Below are 15,066 nucleotides of genomic sequence, written 5' to 3' on the forward strand. Positions count from 1 at the left end.
TTTACAGAGTCCCATCACCCCACTAGGAGTTGCTAGGGTGGGACACTGCAGGAGCAGAGATTGAGGAAGCTGATTTTGTAAAGAAAAAAAAGAATGAAATTGTGTTGGTCCTTCAACTCCACAAATAAGATTTCTCTGCTTTGCTGTTGAATTAGTATACCCATGCAGCTTCTTTTTTAATTTATGTACATTATTCCCCCTCCCATTAATTCAGGTTAGGTGGATACCCAGATGGCTAAGATAACAGGATTTGTGCTTTTAAGAAGTCTGAGCCTGTATTGAAAGTTTCAAGAGCTGCCTGGAATGTTAAACACTGGGCAGAAATGGGGCATGCAGCGTCAGGGCAATCAGGCTTTTAATCACACTCCTGGTAGGGGGGGTGTCACAGCGTTGAAAATGGCCCTGTCTCGTGCTTCTTGGGTCGCCTTACACCTTGGATGAAGAAGCTGGGGGAGCAAGGTAGGCGAGCGATGTGCCCTCTCTCCACATTGTAAGTGCCGGGACCAGGGGTGGTGTCTGCAACCAAGGAAGAAAGTGGAAGAAGGTAACTAACTGAATGGCGGTGGCCAGAACTGCACACATAAATGTTTTGGGGCTCAGACTCAACAAGCAGGCATGGCAACAGCACCAACTGAAGCTTTAAACTATAAAAAACGTAACCTCCTTGCAAAGGTTAGTCTGGTTTCACCTAGCCTGTCTATTTGCTAAACATTTTAGAATGGGTGGGGAAACTTCTGCTGGTGCTTTTGGATTGCAACTTCCATCATCCCTGCTCATTGGTCATGCTGCCTGGGGCCGGTGGGAGTCGGAAGAAAAAAGGAACATCACACCACCATCTAAAAGTTTGCAGAAGTCATAAGAGCAGCAGTACTGGATCAGGCCAAAAAGCCCTGTCTGGTCCAGCATCCTGTTCTCATGGTGGCTGATCAGATGCCTCTGGGAACCTGCAAGTGGGATCTGAGAGGAGCAGCACTGATTCTCAGGAGAACATAGCCTTATCCTCCATGAATTTGTCTATTTTATATATATAGAGAGAGAGTTTTTAACCATCCTGGTTAGGTTAGGGAAAGCCTGGACAAAAAGATATTTCGCTGTGAACCAACTGCTGGGTGATGCTTCACTTACAATAAATTAAAAAAATTTTATTTATACCCTGCCCTTCCCAGTTCAGAAAACCTGGCTCGGGGTGGCTAACAACAAATTTAAAACTTAATTGTAATAAAACATAGAAGCAGCATAAAAGACAGTATAGAAGCATGAATAACAATAAAGTTCAAAGTTCAAAAATCAGTTTGGAGGAAATCCATCCAATAAACATTAGATAGTCACCAGGGCTAGCTGGCTGAATTAGTCCTCCTTGGTAATCTTCATAAAAGGGGAGGGAGAGGAAAGAGAAAGGAAATAAAAAGATCAGGCTGAATTCAAATTAAAGGCCAGGCGGAATAGCTATGTCTTACAGGCCCGGCAAAAGGAGGTTAAATCCTGAAGGGCCCTAGTCTCATGGGACAGCAGGTCGGAGCCATCACTGAAAAGGCCCTGGCCCTGGTGGAGGATAGTCTGACTTCCTTAGGGCCCGGGACCTCTAAACTATGGTTCTTCATGGGCCTTAAGGTCCTCTGTGGGGCATGCCAGGAGAGGTGGTCCCATAAATAAGAGGGCCCCAAGCCACAGGGCTTTAAAGGTCAAAACCAGTACCTTGAACCTGACCCTAACTCCACCAGGAGCCAGTGCAACTGGTAAAGCACTGCGTGAATATGCTCCCATGGCAGGGACCCCGTGAGGAGCCTCGCCGCAGCATTCTGCACCCGCTGGAGTTTCTGGGACAGTTTCAAGGGCAGCCCCATGTAGAGCGAATTACAGTAAAGCATGGAGGTGACTGTCATATGGATCACTGTGGCCAGATCGGGGCGGGAAAGGTAAAGGACCAGCTGCTTGATGCGGTGAAGGTGGAAAAATGTCGCCTTGGCTGTTGCTGTAACTTGCGCCTCCATGGAAAGGGAGGCGTCAAGGATTACACCCAAACTCTTAATGGAAGGCACTGGCACTAATTGGGAGAAGGGAGTTGGTCCCTCATCCCCATGCCATCCCGACCCAGCCAGGGGACCTCTGTCTTCGAAGGATTTAATTTCAATCGGCTCCCATGAAACCACCCCCCACAGCCTCCAAGCATCTGGTCAGTGTGTCAGGGGCCGAGTTGGTGTGGCCATCCATCAGCAGATAGAGCTGAGTGTCATCATAATGTTATAATGGCAGCAATGGTCAGGGGTACTGCTAACTCTTATTAATATTCAATCTCTGCCCCTTTATATACAGTGATACCTTGGAAGTCAAACGGAATCTGTTCCGGAAGTCTGTTCAACTTCCAAAATGCTCGAAAACCAAAACACAGCTTCTTATTGACTGCAGGAAGCTTCTGAAGCCAATTGGAAGCAGCGGAAGCCCCGTTGGATGTTTGGCTTCCAAAAGAACGTTCGAAAACCAAAACATTGTTCAGGAGCCAAAACGTTCGAGAACTAGGCTGTTTGACTTCCAAGGTACAAGTGTAGGTGTGCTTCCTCTCGCTGTTCTAGCTTCTGGCTTAGCCACGTGCAGCCTCTTCAGGGCAGGGGGAGCCGTTATCCCGCTGCCCTGAAGAGGCTGTGTGGCTATCCCAGAAGCCAGAAGAGCAAGAGGGATCTCTGTGCAGCGATCCCTCTTGCTGTTCTGGCTTCTGGGATTCGGAATTTTTTTTTCTTGTTTTCGTCCTCCAAAAACTAGGTGCGTCTTATGGTCTGGTGCATCTTACAGAACGAAAAATATGGTAGTTAAAAGAGTGGTGGGAGGGAACCTGTTACCATTCCTTACCTTTCCTGGCCCATTTGTGCATAGTGTTTCGTGCAGGGCTGATGATGATAGAGGGTGATCTAAACATCACATGCTTGTATGCACTTTCTGTGTTGTACTTATTGGGTGCTGGATCCATCATATTATCTAGGGAAGAGAAAAGGGGTGAGAGAGAAGCCGGCCCAATCTGTGGTGCCAGATACTAATGGAGAGGGAGGGGAGAAGTTGGCATTGCCAGGCACTGACTTGAAGAGCTGCAACCCGACAGAGACCCTCTTGGATATGCTTAGCATAGCTCCCCTTACTGTTACTGCCAGGAGCAACTTATGCTGCTCTTGCCCACCCCCTTGTAGTGTTGAGTGGACCCAAGTGAAGAGGTCAAGTTAAATGGGCAGTGTAGATACAATATGTATTTATGAAACAAAAATTATATACAGGCAACCCCCCCCCCCACTGTTGCACACATTCAAATAAATGTGCATCCCTGCAGCCTGGAAGTGGCTGGAAAAGGGGACAGAATGGGGTAGGGGCCTAATGGGTTGAGCAGGTTTACATGCCTACATGCATGGTCAGGAATGCAGCCCCCCCCCCACAAAACAGTATTGTTTGAACGTAGGAAAACAGCTAAATAGCTTACAAAAACAGTTTTAAAATATTGAGGAATAAACAGTTAAAACCATGTACGTAATTTAAAATTCTGTAGTTAAAATTAACAGTAAGAGATTAGATCTTGTCAGCATCCATGTTTCTGGTCAGGCTGGCCTAAACAATAATGTTTTGAGCAGGTGGTGAAAAGAGTACAACATAGGTGCCTGCCTGGTGTCAATAGGCAAGGAGTTCCAAACTGGGTCCCATAACAAAAAAATAATTATTTTCTTGCAAGTGCAGAACAAATAGGTGGCAGCTGTAACAGTGTCAGATCTGCAAATTGAAGCGGTCAAATGGGTTTATATAGAGAAGGCAATGTGCAAGTAACTGGTCCCAAATAACTTGGCCTCGGAACAAATCTTTGAGCAGAGGTGTTAGCTACTGGCAATGTCTCACTAAAAAGGGAGGAACCCTACCGAAGGCAAATTTCTGGTAAAAATCTGGAGTTTGCACTCAGCAAGTGCTCAGCTTCCTGACTGGCAATAAAGGGCGAGAATAGAGTCCTGGGGCACACCTTGACCCAGATAAGGATAATAGCTCCATTGGTAGAACATGAGACTCATAATCTCAGGGTCATAGTTTTGTGACCCATATTTGTAAAAAAAATATAAAAAATTACATTGCAAGGATTTGGGCTAGATGACCCCCTGTATCTCTTCCAACACTACAATTCTATGAAATAAATACCTCTTGATAACCTAAGGCACCCATTATGTTCTTACTTTTGCTGACAAGAGTGAACTCTCCCTTCTGTCCCATGGTGAAATGGGGGCTGTTTGGCAGGTTGGCTGGCTTGACATCCAGGGGCTGGCCATAGTGGAAAGGAGAGGGCCACTGCAAATAACAGAGGGACAGCTGAGCTGCATGATCCTTCCTGGGGAGGGGGACCCACATGGTGGAGGAGCATAAAGGCTATATGACCAGTGAGACCCAACAGAGCTACATTTCCCAGAATGCTTTAACCATCAATCCTCCTTCCCAGGGAACGGTGGGAGTGGTAACTCTGACAGGGAGTAGGGGGCCTCCTAACAACTCTCAGCATCCTTAATGAACCACAGTTCCCAGGATTCCTTTGGAGGAGCCATGATATTCTAGTGCTTTAAATGTATGGTGTTAATGGGACTCCAAATCTGTGGTTCTAAAGCAGCCTTGCCCAACCTTTGGTCCACAGATGCTCCCATTATCCCCAGGGACTGGCCCTGGTGGCTTGAAATGATGCTTAAAAGAATTCTATGGACAAATTCAAAGAGGATAAGGTTGTCAATTGTTACTAATCATGATGGCTCTGCCCTGCCTTCCACAGCTGGAGGCAGTCATGTAACTGAGTTATGTGACACCCCAAGCCAAGGTGCTATGTAACTTTACAATCTTTATAAGACATCTGAAATCAGCCCTGTATAGGGAAGTTATTTAATGTTGAACGTTACATTATGTTTTTATATATGCCCAGAATGGCTGGGGCAACCCAGTCAGACGCATGGGTATTACTATTATACTATTAATTAGGATGTCTCTATTTTCCTTGGAGAAATGTTGGAGGGTATGAAAACTAGCTGCTGGAAATTGCAGTAAGAGAGTGCACTCTTATGCTCAGACCCTACTTGTATGAGGTGCTTCAAATGCATAGTGCAGATGGGGCCTTTAATTTCTGACTGCTTCCAAATACAACAAGGCCACCACTAGCATTTATACAGTATACAGCTTGCTACTTGATCTTTGCAACATGGAGACTGACCCCGGGACCTGCATCTCTTGATTCTTTATATTACACTTTATGGATATTTATGGAGTTATTTATTTATACCGTTATTTTATTTATGTTTTGCATGTTGTCAACTGCTTTGATGCACTTTCTGAAAGGGAGGGTTGTAAATATTCCATTTAATTAATGAATGAAGCATGTGCTCTTGTCACTGAACTATATGAATTGGGTGGGGCATAGCACAAATGGACACCCCCATGCATTACACTTACATTGGTCTCGTTGCTAAAATCCACTTTCTTAATGAACGGGTTATTGCTCAAAAACCAAGACTTCTGCCAAGAACGCCGCCCTCCACCCTCTGGAGAAACAGAACAGACAAGGTTGAGGCAGCATCAGTGTTGTTACAGAGCCTTGAACTTTGAACCAGGCCCCCAACCGTCATCCCAAGAGACTTGGGACCCAGCCTACATAGAGCCGGCCCAAGACACTTTGGCAGCTGAGGCAAACCACAAAATGCCATCCCCCCTCCCCAACCTGGGATGAAGGGGTGAGTGAAGACTTACATCAGGAACATGTACAGTGGTACCTCGGGTTAAGTACTTAGTTCTGGAGTACTTAAGTAGTTCATTCTGGTGGTCCGTTCTTAACCTGAAACTGTTCTTAACCTGAAGCACCACTTTAGCTAATGGGGCCTCCCTCTGCTGCCGCGCCGCTGGATCACGCTTTCTGTTCTCATCCTGAAGCAAAGTTCTTAACCTGAGGTACTATTTCTGGGTTAGCGGAGTCTGTAACCTGAAGGTATGTAACCCGAGGTACCACTCTATGATCTAGTTGAGATTCCTGAGTTGCAAGGGGTTGGACTAGATGACCCCTGGGGGACCATTGTAACTCTATAACTCTACAATTCTAAAGAGCTACAGCAGGAAAGGGGGAGGAGAGCAGTGCCATCTATTCACCAAGAGGCTGCTGTAGAGGCATTTTTGAGGGTGGGGCTGCTAAGATGACAGCAGATCTCTATGAAGCATGCCACAGTCAGTGACAGCAGTGGCAGCAGAAGTGGGGTTGGATGATGCATTCCTTGGTAGCCACATCTGCTGCCCCTGTGGATCCTGCCGCCTGAAGCGATTGCCTCATCTTGCCTCATGGGTGGGATGACTCTGAATCTACTCATGTAACAGGGTGAGGTGACAGAAAGCAGGGCTGAACAGGCCTTTCCATTTCCACATGCCGCTAGAATAAGCTATTCATTTGTTTTTTGTTACAGTAAGTCTATGTCACATCCTTTGCCATTGTGGCCCCCAGGAGGTTGCCTGCTAGAAAATGTGGCCCTCAGGTTCCCCACTTCTTGGGGGAAAGTGTGACTTGTGAATATACAGTATCCAGAAAGTAGGCCTTACGTGTTGTAATCACACATGTTCTGCCCCCACAAGGGTCAGTTATTTAGGCAGTGCTTTTTTTCTAGGGGGACCCAGGGGGACGCAACCCCTAAGCATTTTGTGAATCTAAGGTATAACAATGCTGCTCCTTTAAGAAAAGATACAGTGGTACCTCGGGCTAAGTACTTAATTCATTCCGGAGGTCCGTTCTTAACCTGAAACTGTTCTTAACCTGAAGCACCACTTTAGCTAATGGGGCCTCCTGCTGCCGCTGCGCTGTCTGAGCACAATTTCTGTTCTCATCCTGAAGCAAAGTTCTTAACCCGAGGTACTATTTCTGGGTTAGTGGAGTGTATGTAACCTGAAGCGTATGTAACCTGAAGCGTATGTAACCCGAGGTACCACTGTAGTGCCTTTCCCCCTTTTTTAGACCTCAAGGCAGGTTGGGAAATGTAGGCACAACAATATGATAGTTTCTATTGGCTCTACCCAGAGCGAGAAAATTACCTCCCTTCTCAAAGTCTCAGTTGCAAGCATCCTAGCCCTAGGATTTCCCCTACCCTCTGCATTGGAGAAATTGCATCCAATAAGCAATTTTTCTTAGGAAGCTCTGCAAATTCATGCAACGCTGTAAATGAATAGCCTCATCTGTAACAACACACCAAGCGATATTGGTAGATAAAAACAATGAAGTTGTTTGTGGTAGAAAGTACGTAACTCAGACAGAAGAGTTTCTAATCCTGAACTGACTAACTAGCCAAGAGGAAACAAAGGCTTGTGCTTTTCTTCTCAGAGGAGATCTAAGATGGCCTCTCAAAAATGTTGAAAACCTCTGGTCTAGTGGCTTAAACACAAACCATATTGATTCATGAATAGCTGGAAACTGAAAGAATGCTCTCTTAATCCCTTCCCTTCACTCGCACCTTTAGAAGGTGACTTCAACCCAAAGGTGTAGGATGGAGCACTGGTTTGCCGGAAGTTCACACTGCAGGCCGAGTAAGCTGCTGGCCCAGGGCTGTCCGTGTTCACTGCCATTGACAAGCGACCTTCTGGGGATATGCGACCTCCTGGAGCAAAGAGCAGATCATTCAGCTGATGCAGGTTGGGATCTGAATGCCCTGCAAGGAGGCTTCCTGGCTGCCCCTGCCCCAAGAGCCTGTCCTCCTGCCCCTATGCTTTTAACATAAGAATGCAAAATCTGTGGTCCTGCATATGTTGTTGGACTACAACTTCTGTAATCCATGAGCCTTGGCCATGTTTACTGGGACTGTTGGGAGCAGGAGAACAACCATATCTGGAGAGCCACAGTTTCCCCAGCCCTGGACCATGATGCATGCGTTACATATTTGTACTCCATAAGGCCAGCTTCTGAGGCTCTGCTTGCTTTACCTACCATCAAGGTCCCTCAGCTCTATAAACAGGGCCTTTTTAGTGGTGACCTAAGAGAAATATGTGGTGTTTGCCCTACCATGTTATCTGTTGCTGGTTTTACTGGTTACTTTTAAGCTGACCATGCCATGCAAGAAATACAGTACTTGCTTCTGTCAGTCCTGCTGCAGGGCTCTGCAGATTTGTCTACCCATCAATGCAATAGGTATTGCAAGTGTCTAAAATAAGGAAGACAGAGAGGCCCTTAAATTGAGAGAAAGTGTGGCACAATCAGAGGCTGAGCAAGGAGGGTGTGGCCCGCCCTGGGTGACATCACCTCCCCGACCCTCGCCGTGGGCGACGCCCTCCCAGGATACTTGAGGCGTCCAGCAGCCCCCCCCCCCGAGCTTTGCGGCAGTCAGCAGATCCCCTGGGACATGCGCCCTGCTCCCCTGGGATGCTAGCTCCGCCCCCTGGGTGCATGCCGCTCTGGGTGCCGGGGCAGTTAGTTCTGCCTCTGGGCATAATGGCTAGACTTGCAATGAGTAGACTTGCATTCAGAAATCTTCTCAGACATGAAATGCAATGGTTCATCTTTGGTGAGTTACTGTCTCTCAGTCTAATCTACCTTGCAAGGTTGTTGTGAGCTAAAATGTGGATTTTGTTAGTTCAGATTATTGGCATTTGTCTGTCTCAGGAGACTGGAGAAGTGTGCCTTTAGGGATGAAGTGGAACTGTTGAAAGGTTACTGTGCCTGCTGTGGCTGTAGAGACCAATATGGGAATGACAGGTCTTCTTGCTACTGGGGCAGACGAAGGCTTCTAGTTGCCAATTCTACCTTACAGAATTACATTGAGACTGCACTATTGGTTTCCCTATTGGGCACCCACAAACCAATGGGGAGAAAGCCTTGGATTGCTCTTTTCTCTCTCTCAGACCTCCTTCCTACTTACTGCTCTGCTTTCCAAACTGAATTTCTGGGAGGAACGGTGCTGAGCTAGATTCCCTGCTCAGGCGACCCCTGAGAACAAAACACAAGCAACAAATGAGGAGAGGCTGTCCCAGCAGCTGGAAATGGAAGGAAAAAGTAAATGCCACTACTGGTGCCAGTAGTGGGCGAAATCAGGCATTTGCTGGATCCCACCATTTTATTTAGCTATACTGAAATTTATTCCCTATACTCCTGACACTCCTTATGTAAGCACGTAAGACAAGCCTAGATGGATCAGACCAAAGGCCCATCTAATCCATCACTTTGTTCTCACAGAGGCCAACCAGATGCTTGTGGGAAGCACTCCAGGCTATTGACAACATTTTTAAAAAAGAATGGCAGCACAGTAAAAACAAATTGAAATAGAAAGAATGCATCAATATTATTTGCACTCAGGTTCTGCTTGTGGGATTCCCATAGGCATCCAGTTGGCCACTGTGCTGCAGGATGGGGCAGAGGCAAAAGAGGCTAGTTTCTGCACAAGCACCCCCCTCTATCCTCCATTCAGGCAGGCAAGAGGCATGATCAGAGTTCAAGGACACATTCCACCCAGGCAAAATCACTGCAGGTGGGTGCGATGCAGGGCTATTGAGGGAGGGTATGGGGAGGGTATTTGTGGCATGTGGGGAGTCTTGGGGGCCATAGAAAGAGGCCTCAGGGGCTGTGTGTGGCCCCTTGGCCCTGAGGCTCCCCATACCAGGACTAGATGGACTGTTGGTTCTGGTCCAGCAAGACTCATCCATCCCATTTTAACTTAATGGGGTTAGGTGAGAATCTGGCCTTGTGGGGCATGCAGTAGGGGATAGCCTGAGGCCTTCTCTGCCTGCATTACCGGTGCAAATGGTGGTGCCTCTTTAAAAGCAACTGAGATTTGGTGTTCCTTTTCTGGCTGGTATCCAGGTACATCTGGGCCATGAACTTGATGTGTTTCTGCTGGAACTCCATTTTCCACGGCTGGGCAATGTTGACTCGCCCCATGCTCCCCCTCTGGCAGAATGGTTGCTGCACGTTGTGTGACATCAGTGGGTTCTCTCATTCCATGGCTCCATGCGTTCTGTGCTGGTTGATGCTGGTGTCTCTTTTCCCCAAGGGTGGGGAATAGATGAGGTGGGGCGGTCCAGCTAGGTGCAGACCTATGATCAACAGAGGTTGGCTCTTTTGGGCTAATGGGGGGTGGGTGGTCACTGTTCTACTAACCCCAGTCTTCCCCCAGCCACCTGCCTGCCTTCTTGCTTAAAACCAGCCCAGGAGGTAACACTGGCTGCCTGTTTCCTCCTCAGGTTCAGTGTTGCCATTGCAGGGAGGAGGACGGGGCAAAACTATAATTTAGGCCTCATTCACATCTTACACTGTGATACCATATTAAATGTTTCCCTCCAGGAATTCAGGGGACTGTAGTTTCATAAGGCTGCTGAGAGTTTATTGAAGACCCCCCTCTGAGAACCATTCTGAGAAATTGCTTTTTAATTCACTCTTTATTGGTTTTCTATTAATTCAAAATATACAAAGTCAGTCACAAAACATTTTGTTGCATGGTGATAATGATTTAAGGGTGGGTAAACACCTAATCCCTAGAAATTAATAATTGCTAGGATTTTGATTATTTGGGACATGAAGGGAGAATGCAAGCTGCATGGGAATTCCTATGGCTGAGCTACTGCCATCAAGGAAATATAGAGAACAATTGAGGGACATTAACAATATAAGAGAACTCCTTCCCCCTTGCCCTGAGGTGTGAACGGAGGCTGGGGGTTTGGAAGGTTGACAGGGTAACTGCTCTGGGAGCAAGGGTGGCTGGGAGGAAGAACAGCTGAGATCCATCTTGGGCAGGATGGCTGAAGGCTGGCTGCTTTGCTGTGGGGTACCAGCCCCTCTTGGAAGGACCTGCTTGGCAGAGAGAGGGGCAGGCAGCCAACTTTTGTAACAATATATACAAAATATAACAGAATCTAAAATTTAAAATGGATCTCAGTAGAATATGGTATTAACTACTGAAAATTGTAGCTGTGTAAGGGTAATAGGGGGTCTCTTAACAACTCTCAGGACTCTAATAAACCACAGCTCCCAGAGTTCTTAGAACATAGAGTGTTGAGAAAGAAAGGAATCTGTGTGCAAGTTGGATTGAATTTGGAAGAAAAATATTTCAAGCTCCTTGCAAAACTCTGGAAAAATAATGGAAAAAGAAAATGTGGAAATTTGAATTTTTCATAAAAAAAATAAGGACGGATAAGTATGGTTGACATGAAAAGAGACTGGGAGCCCTGGACTTGGATTTGGATTAAGGACTGTATACTAATCAAATAACTATGGATTGATGCTCTAATACATAAACACAGTGAAGAAATCTTGGAGAAAATAAAGAAGGCAGATTGAATCTAATATTGAAGGTAACATTGTGATGCTGAACTGGAGGAGAGCTATTGTAAACTATTATAATCTTATCTAGAGAATATTCCTTGGACTTCTTGCATTAAAATAAATGAATGAAGTATAGAGTCCCAGATCGAAGACCAGAAAATTATAGCAGAGGGGAAACATTCAACTATTTTGATGAACTATTGTATACGTTTATAATTGACAGATGGATAGCTGGAAGGCCTTTATACCCTTTTCTTTTTTCTGCTTTTTTATTCCTTTCTTCTGTTATTCCTTTCTTTAATTTCTGGGCCTGGGTAGCGCTGTGGTCTAAACCACTGAGCCTCTTGGGCTTGCCGAGTGTAAAGTCATCAGTTTGAATCTGCACAACAGGGTGAGCTCCCGTTGCTCTGTCCCAGCTCCTGCCAACTTAGCAGTTCAAAAGTATGCCAGTGCAAGTAGATAAATAGGTACCACGGCAGTGGGAAAGTAAACAGTGTTTCCGTGCGCTCTGGTTTCCATCACGGTGTTCCATTGCGCCAGGAGCGGTTTACTCCTGCTGGCCACATGACCTGGAAAGCTGTCTGTGGACAAATGCCAGTTCCCTTGGCCTGAAAGTGAGATGAGCGCCGCAACCCCATAGTCGCCTTTGACTGAACTTAACCGTCCAGGGGTCCTTTACCTTCACCTTACCTTACCTTACCTTTACTTTTTTAAATACTTTCTTTTATTACTGTATTTTGAAAAACTCTAATAAAACTATTAGACATAAATAAATAAATAAACCACCCCAAATGAGAGAGAGAGAGAAGACAATCCTGTGTGAGAGGCAGGGTAGAGAGGATCTTTCATGGTGGGAGATTGAGAGAAGGCGGCGAAACTCCCACATGAGAGCTGGGAGGGTCCATCCTCCTTGGAATAAAGGTTAAGATATATTGTTTATATATTGTATATCAACAATATAAGATATATCAACAAACTATGTTCTGTTTTATGGGTTTCCCCTTTTCTTTTCTTTTATCTTCTTTTCTCTTTCTTACATCTTCTCTTTCTTATTGTTTTCCTTCTCTTTAGATTAGTTTGATTTTCTGGTATTTTATGCTGAAAACTTTTAATTAAAATTTTTATTTTTAAAAAGGAAGAGGCCTTGCTGCTTCTCTCTATTCCTTGGGAGGCGATGCCTTTTCAGACATGGTGCCTTCTGAAACACCTATACACACTTCCCTGGGAGTAAGCAATGGGACTTATTTCTGATCAAATATGTATCTTACCTCTCAGGAGGATATGTGATTGCAGCTATCACCGAGTTGTTTAATCAAGTGATATTTATATATATATATATATGAATGAGAGAGAAATTGGGGTTGGCAGTTGGCTTTTAGTATGCAATTCCTCATCAAGGGATTCAATGTCATCCATTATTGGTCAGAGAGAAATGAGTGGAGGCAGTAACCAGTAGAAGGAAAAGCAAGATCTTTATTTTTCTGTCACAACAGCGTCCCATCCCATCAACACCCCCACTCCTTATATGCAGGTGAAGACCCAGAGAAAGATGTGTAACAGCTTTTAAAGGCTTTATGAATTGCCCAACCCCTTAGCCAAAGGCCACCCAAAAGCATCATACAAGGAGTGTATGATTTGTCTCCTTTCTCTCAGCATACCTGATAATGCTTGCTGATTGCCTTATCCTGGCCAGTCTTGAGGCACTCTTTTGAAATGGTAAATACTCTAGTTCTTGAAACCATTGTCACAGACCTCCCCTATTTTTACACAAAATGTAGTCTGCTTCCCTTTTTCCCTGACAGAATTACCGCGCCCAGTGCTGTCACCACCCGGAGGTCATAAATGACAATTGAACTTTGAAAGACAGAATATACAGACTTTGTCAGATAACACAGATAATGAGTGTCCCAAACGAAGAACTGCCATCATTGCAAGAGAGCTGTGACATTTTAATAGGGGATTGAGATATGGATATGCTCGTATCCCTTCCAATCTGCGCCTCATCCCGAGGGATGAGGGTAGGGTGAGCAAGGATTACTCACCTCCGTCACTGGTGCTGTGCAATGCCAAGTCTATAGGCAACAAAACCGCCACCCTGTGAGATGTCTTTATCTCGCAGGGGGTCGACCTGGCTTGTGTGACGGAGACCTGGGTGCGTGAAGGGGCAACAGTTAGCTTACGAGAGATGGCACCCCCGGGTTTCTCTGTCCTCCACCAGTTGCAGACTGTGGGCTGGGGGGGAGGGGTGGCATTATTAATCCGGGAAGATTGTCCTTTCAGGGCTCTACCATCGCCATCGATCCCCGGAATTGAATGTGTTGGCCTAGTGTGGGGCTCCGAGGAGAGCTTGGCTGTCTGGCTGGTGTACCAGCCACCTAGCGCACCAGCAGCCACCCTGTCAGGCCTATTGGAGGTGGTGGCCGGCTGGGCCTTGGAGTTCCCTAACCTATTGGTATTGGGGGACTTCAACATCCATGCTGATGCCACTCCCTCCTCACAGGCTCTGGGCCTGGTGTCTTCCATGGCGACACTAGGGCTCTCCCAGTTTGTTTCGGGCCCCACACATCAAGCAGGCCACACGCTGGATTTGATCTTTGGCGTAGGTATAGATGTGATCATGTCTCCTTCGATGAAGGTGCCATGGTCTGATCACTACGCTCTGAAAGCCAGGGTTGACTTTCCAACCCCACCCTGCTTAGGTGGCAAGCCGATTTGGGCTCGCCCGCAGAGGCTGATGGACCCTGATAGATTCCGCCAAGCCTTGCGGGACCTTGCTCCCCCCGGCGACTCATTGACTGAGCTTGTTGAGGGCTGGAATACCCAGCTCCTGGCTGCCATCGATGAGATCGCACCTAAGCGCCCTCTGCGACCCCGCAGAAACCAGGCTCCCTGGTTTACCAAGGAGCTCCGGAAAATGAAGCGGAAAATAGACCTCAGACGGCTAGAGCGAGTATGGCGGGGTGCCCATGACGGAGCTTCAAGAACATCTTATAGGCTTTTATGAAAACCTACGAGATGGCGGTGAAGGCTGCTAAGAAGTCTTACTTCTTGGCCTCCATTGCATCCGCTAGCTCTCGCCCAGTGCAATTATTTAGTATAATCAGGTCTTTAACGTCCCTTGAGGGACAGCCAAATCTAAATAACAATTTGAAACACAGCTGTGAGGCATTTGGGAGCTTTTTTGCGGAGAAGGTCTTGTTGCTCCGCCTTGACCTCCCTGCCAATTTGGATACAATAAAGGAACTGGCGGCCCCTCGACTGTCCTCGGGTCCAGTATTGGAGCACTTCAACCGGATATCCCCAGCCGATGTGGACAGACTCCACCAAGCTGGAAAGCCCACCACCTGTCCTCTCGACCCGTGCCCGTCTTGGCTGATTAGAGCGTGTCCAGACGAGGTGCGGGCCCTCCTGGGGGATATCATCAATTTGTCCCTTGGCACGGGGACATTCCCAGGGGAACTGAAGGAGGCAGCGGTGCGCCCGCTCTTAAAGAAAACATCATTAGATCCTTTAGATCTATCCAATTACCTCCCGGTTTCGAATCTTCCGTTCCTGGGTAAGGTGATTGAGAGAGCGGTTGCTGAACAGCTTGGTGGGTTTCTGGATGAAACATTGGCTCTGGATCCATTCCATTCCGGCTTCCGCACTGGTCATGGGACCGAGACGGCTCTGGTTGCCCTAACAGATGATCTTCGTAGACAGCTGGATCGAGGCGGGTCGGGGTTGCTGATTCTTTTAGATCTGTCAGCAGCTTTCGACATGGTCGATCACGAACTTCTGGACCACCGCCTTGCCGA

The 15,066-nt window shown here is 46.7% G+C and overlaps 1 protein-coding gene across 1 annotated transcript; it reads right to left on the reverse strand.

Moving 5' to 3' along the window:
- Positions 1 to 338: 338 nt before the first annotated feature.
- Positions 339 to 9,929, reverse strand: STPG3 (sperm-tail PG-rich repeat containing 3). The gene is made up of 7 exons (XM_083485593.1): positions 9,744 to 9,929; positions 8,874 to 8,941; positions 7,476 to 7,619; positions 5,446 to 5,534; positions 4,194 to 4,305; positions 2,845 to 2,970; positions 339 to 516 (listed from the first exon to the last, which is right to left on the reverse strand). Exons 1-7 carry the CDS (start codon positions 9,887 to 9,889, stop codon positions 383 to 385), a joined length of 819 nt encoding a protein of 272 aa, XP_083341719.1. The 5' UTR covers positions 9,890 to 9,929; the 3' UTR covers positions 339 to 382.
- Between the last annotated feature and the right edge of the window lie 5,137 nt (positions 9,930 to 15,066).

This window comes from Podarcis liolepis, assembly GCF_965112155.1.
Source record: "Podarcis liolepis genome assembly, chromosome: Z".
Classification (NCBI taxonomy): Eukaryota; Metazoa; Chordata; class Lepidosauria; order Squamata; family Lacertidae; genus Podarcis; species Podarcis liolepis.

Bases quoted from the DNA above. Each gene is read 5' to 3' on its own strand.
- STPG3 (XM_083485593.1), bottom strand. From the start codon at position 9,889: ATGGGGCGAGTCAACATTGCCCAGCCGTGGAAAATGGAGTTCCAGCAG. The intron at 8,942-9,743 runs GTAATGCAGGCA...TTTTGTTCTCAG, and splicing joins AGGCACCACCATTTGCACCG to GGGTCGCCTGAGCAGGGAAT. The intron at 517-2,844 runs GTAAGGAATGGT...CCTTGGTTGCAG, and splicing joins GCACAAATGGGCCAGGAAAG to ACACCACCCCTGGTCCCGGC.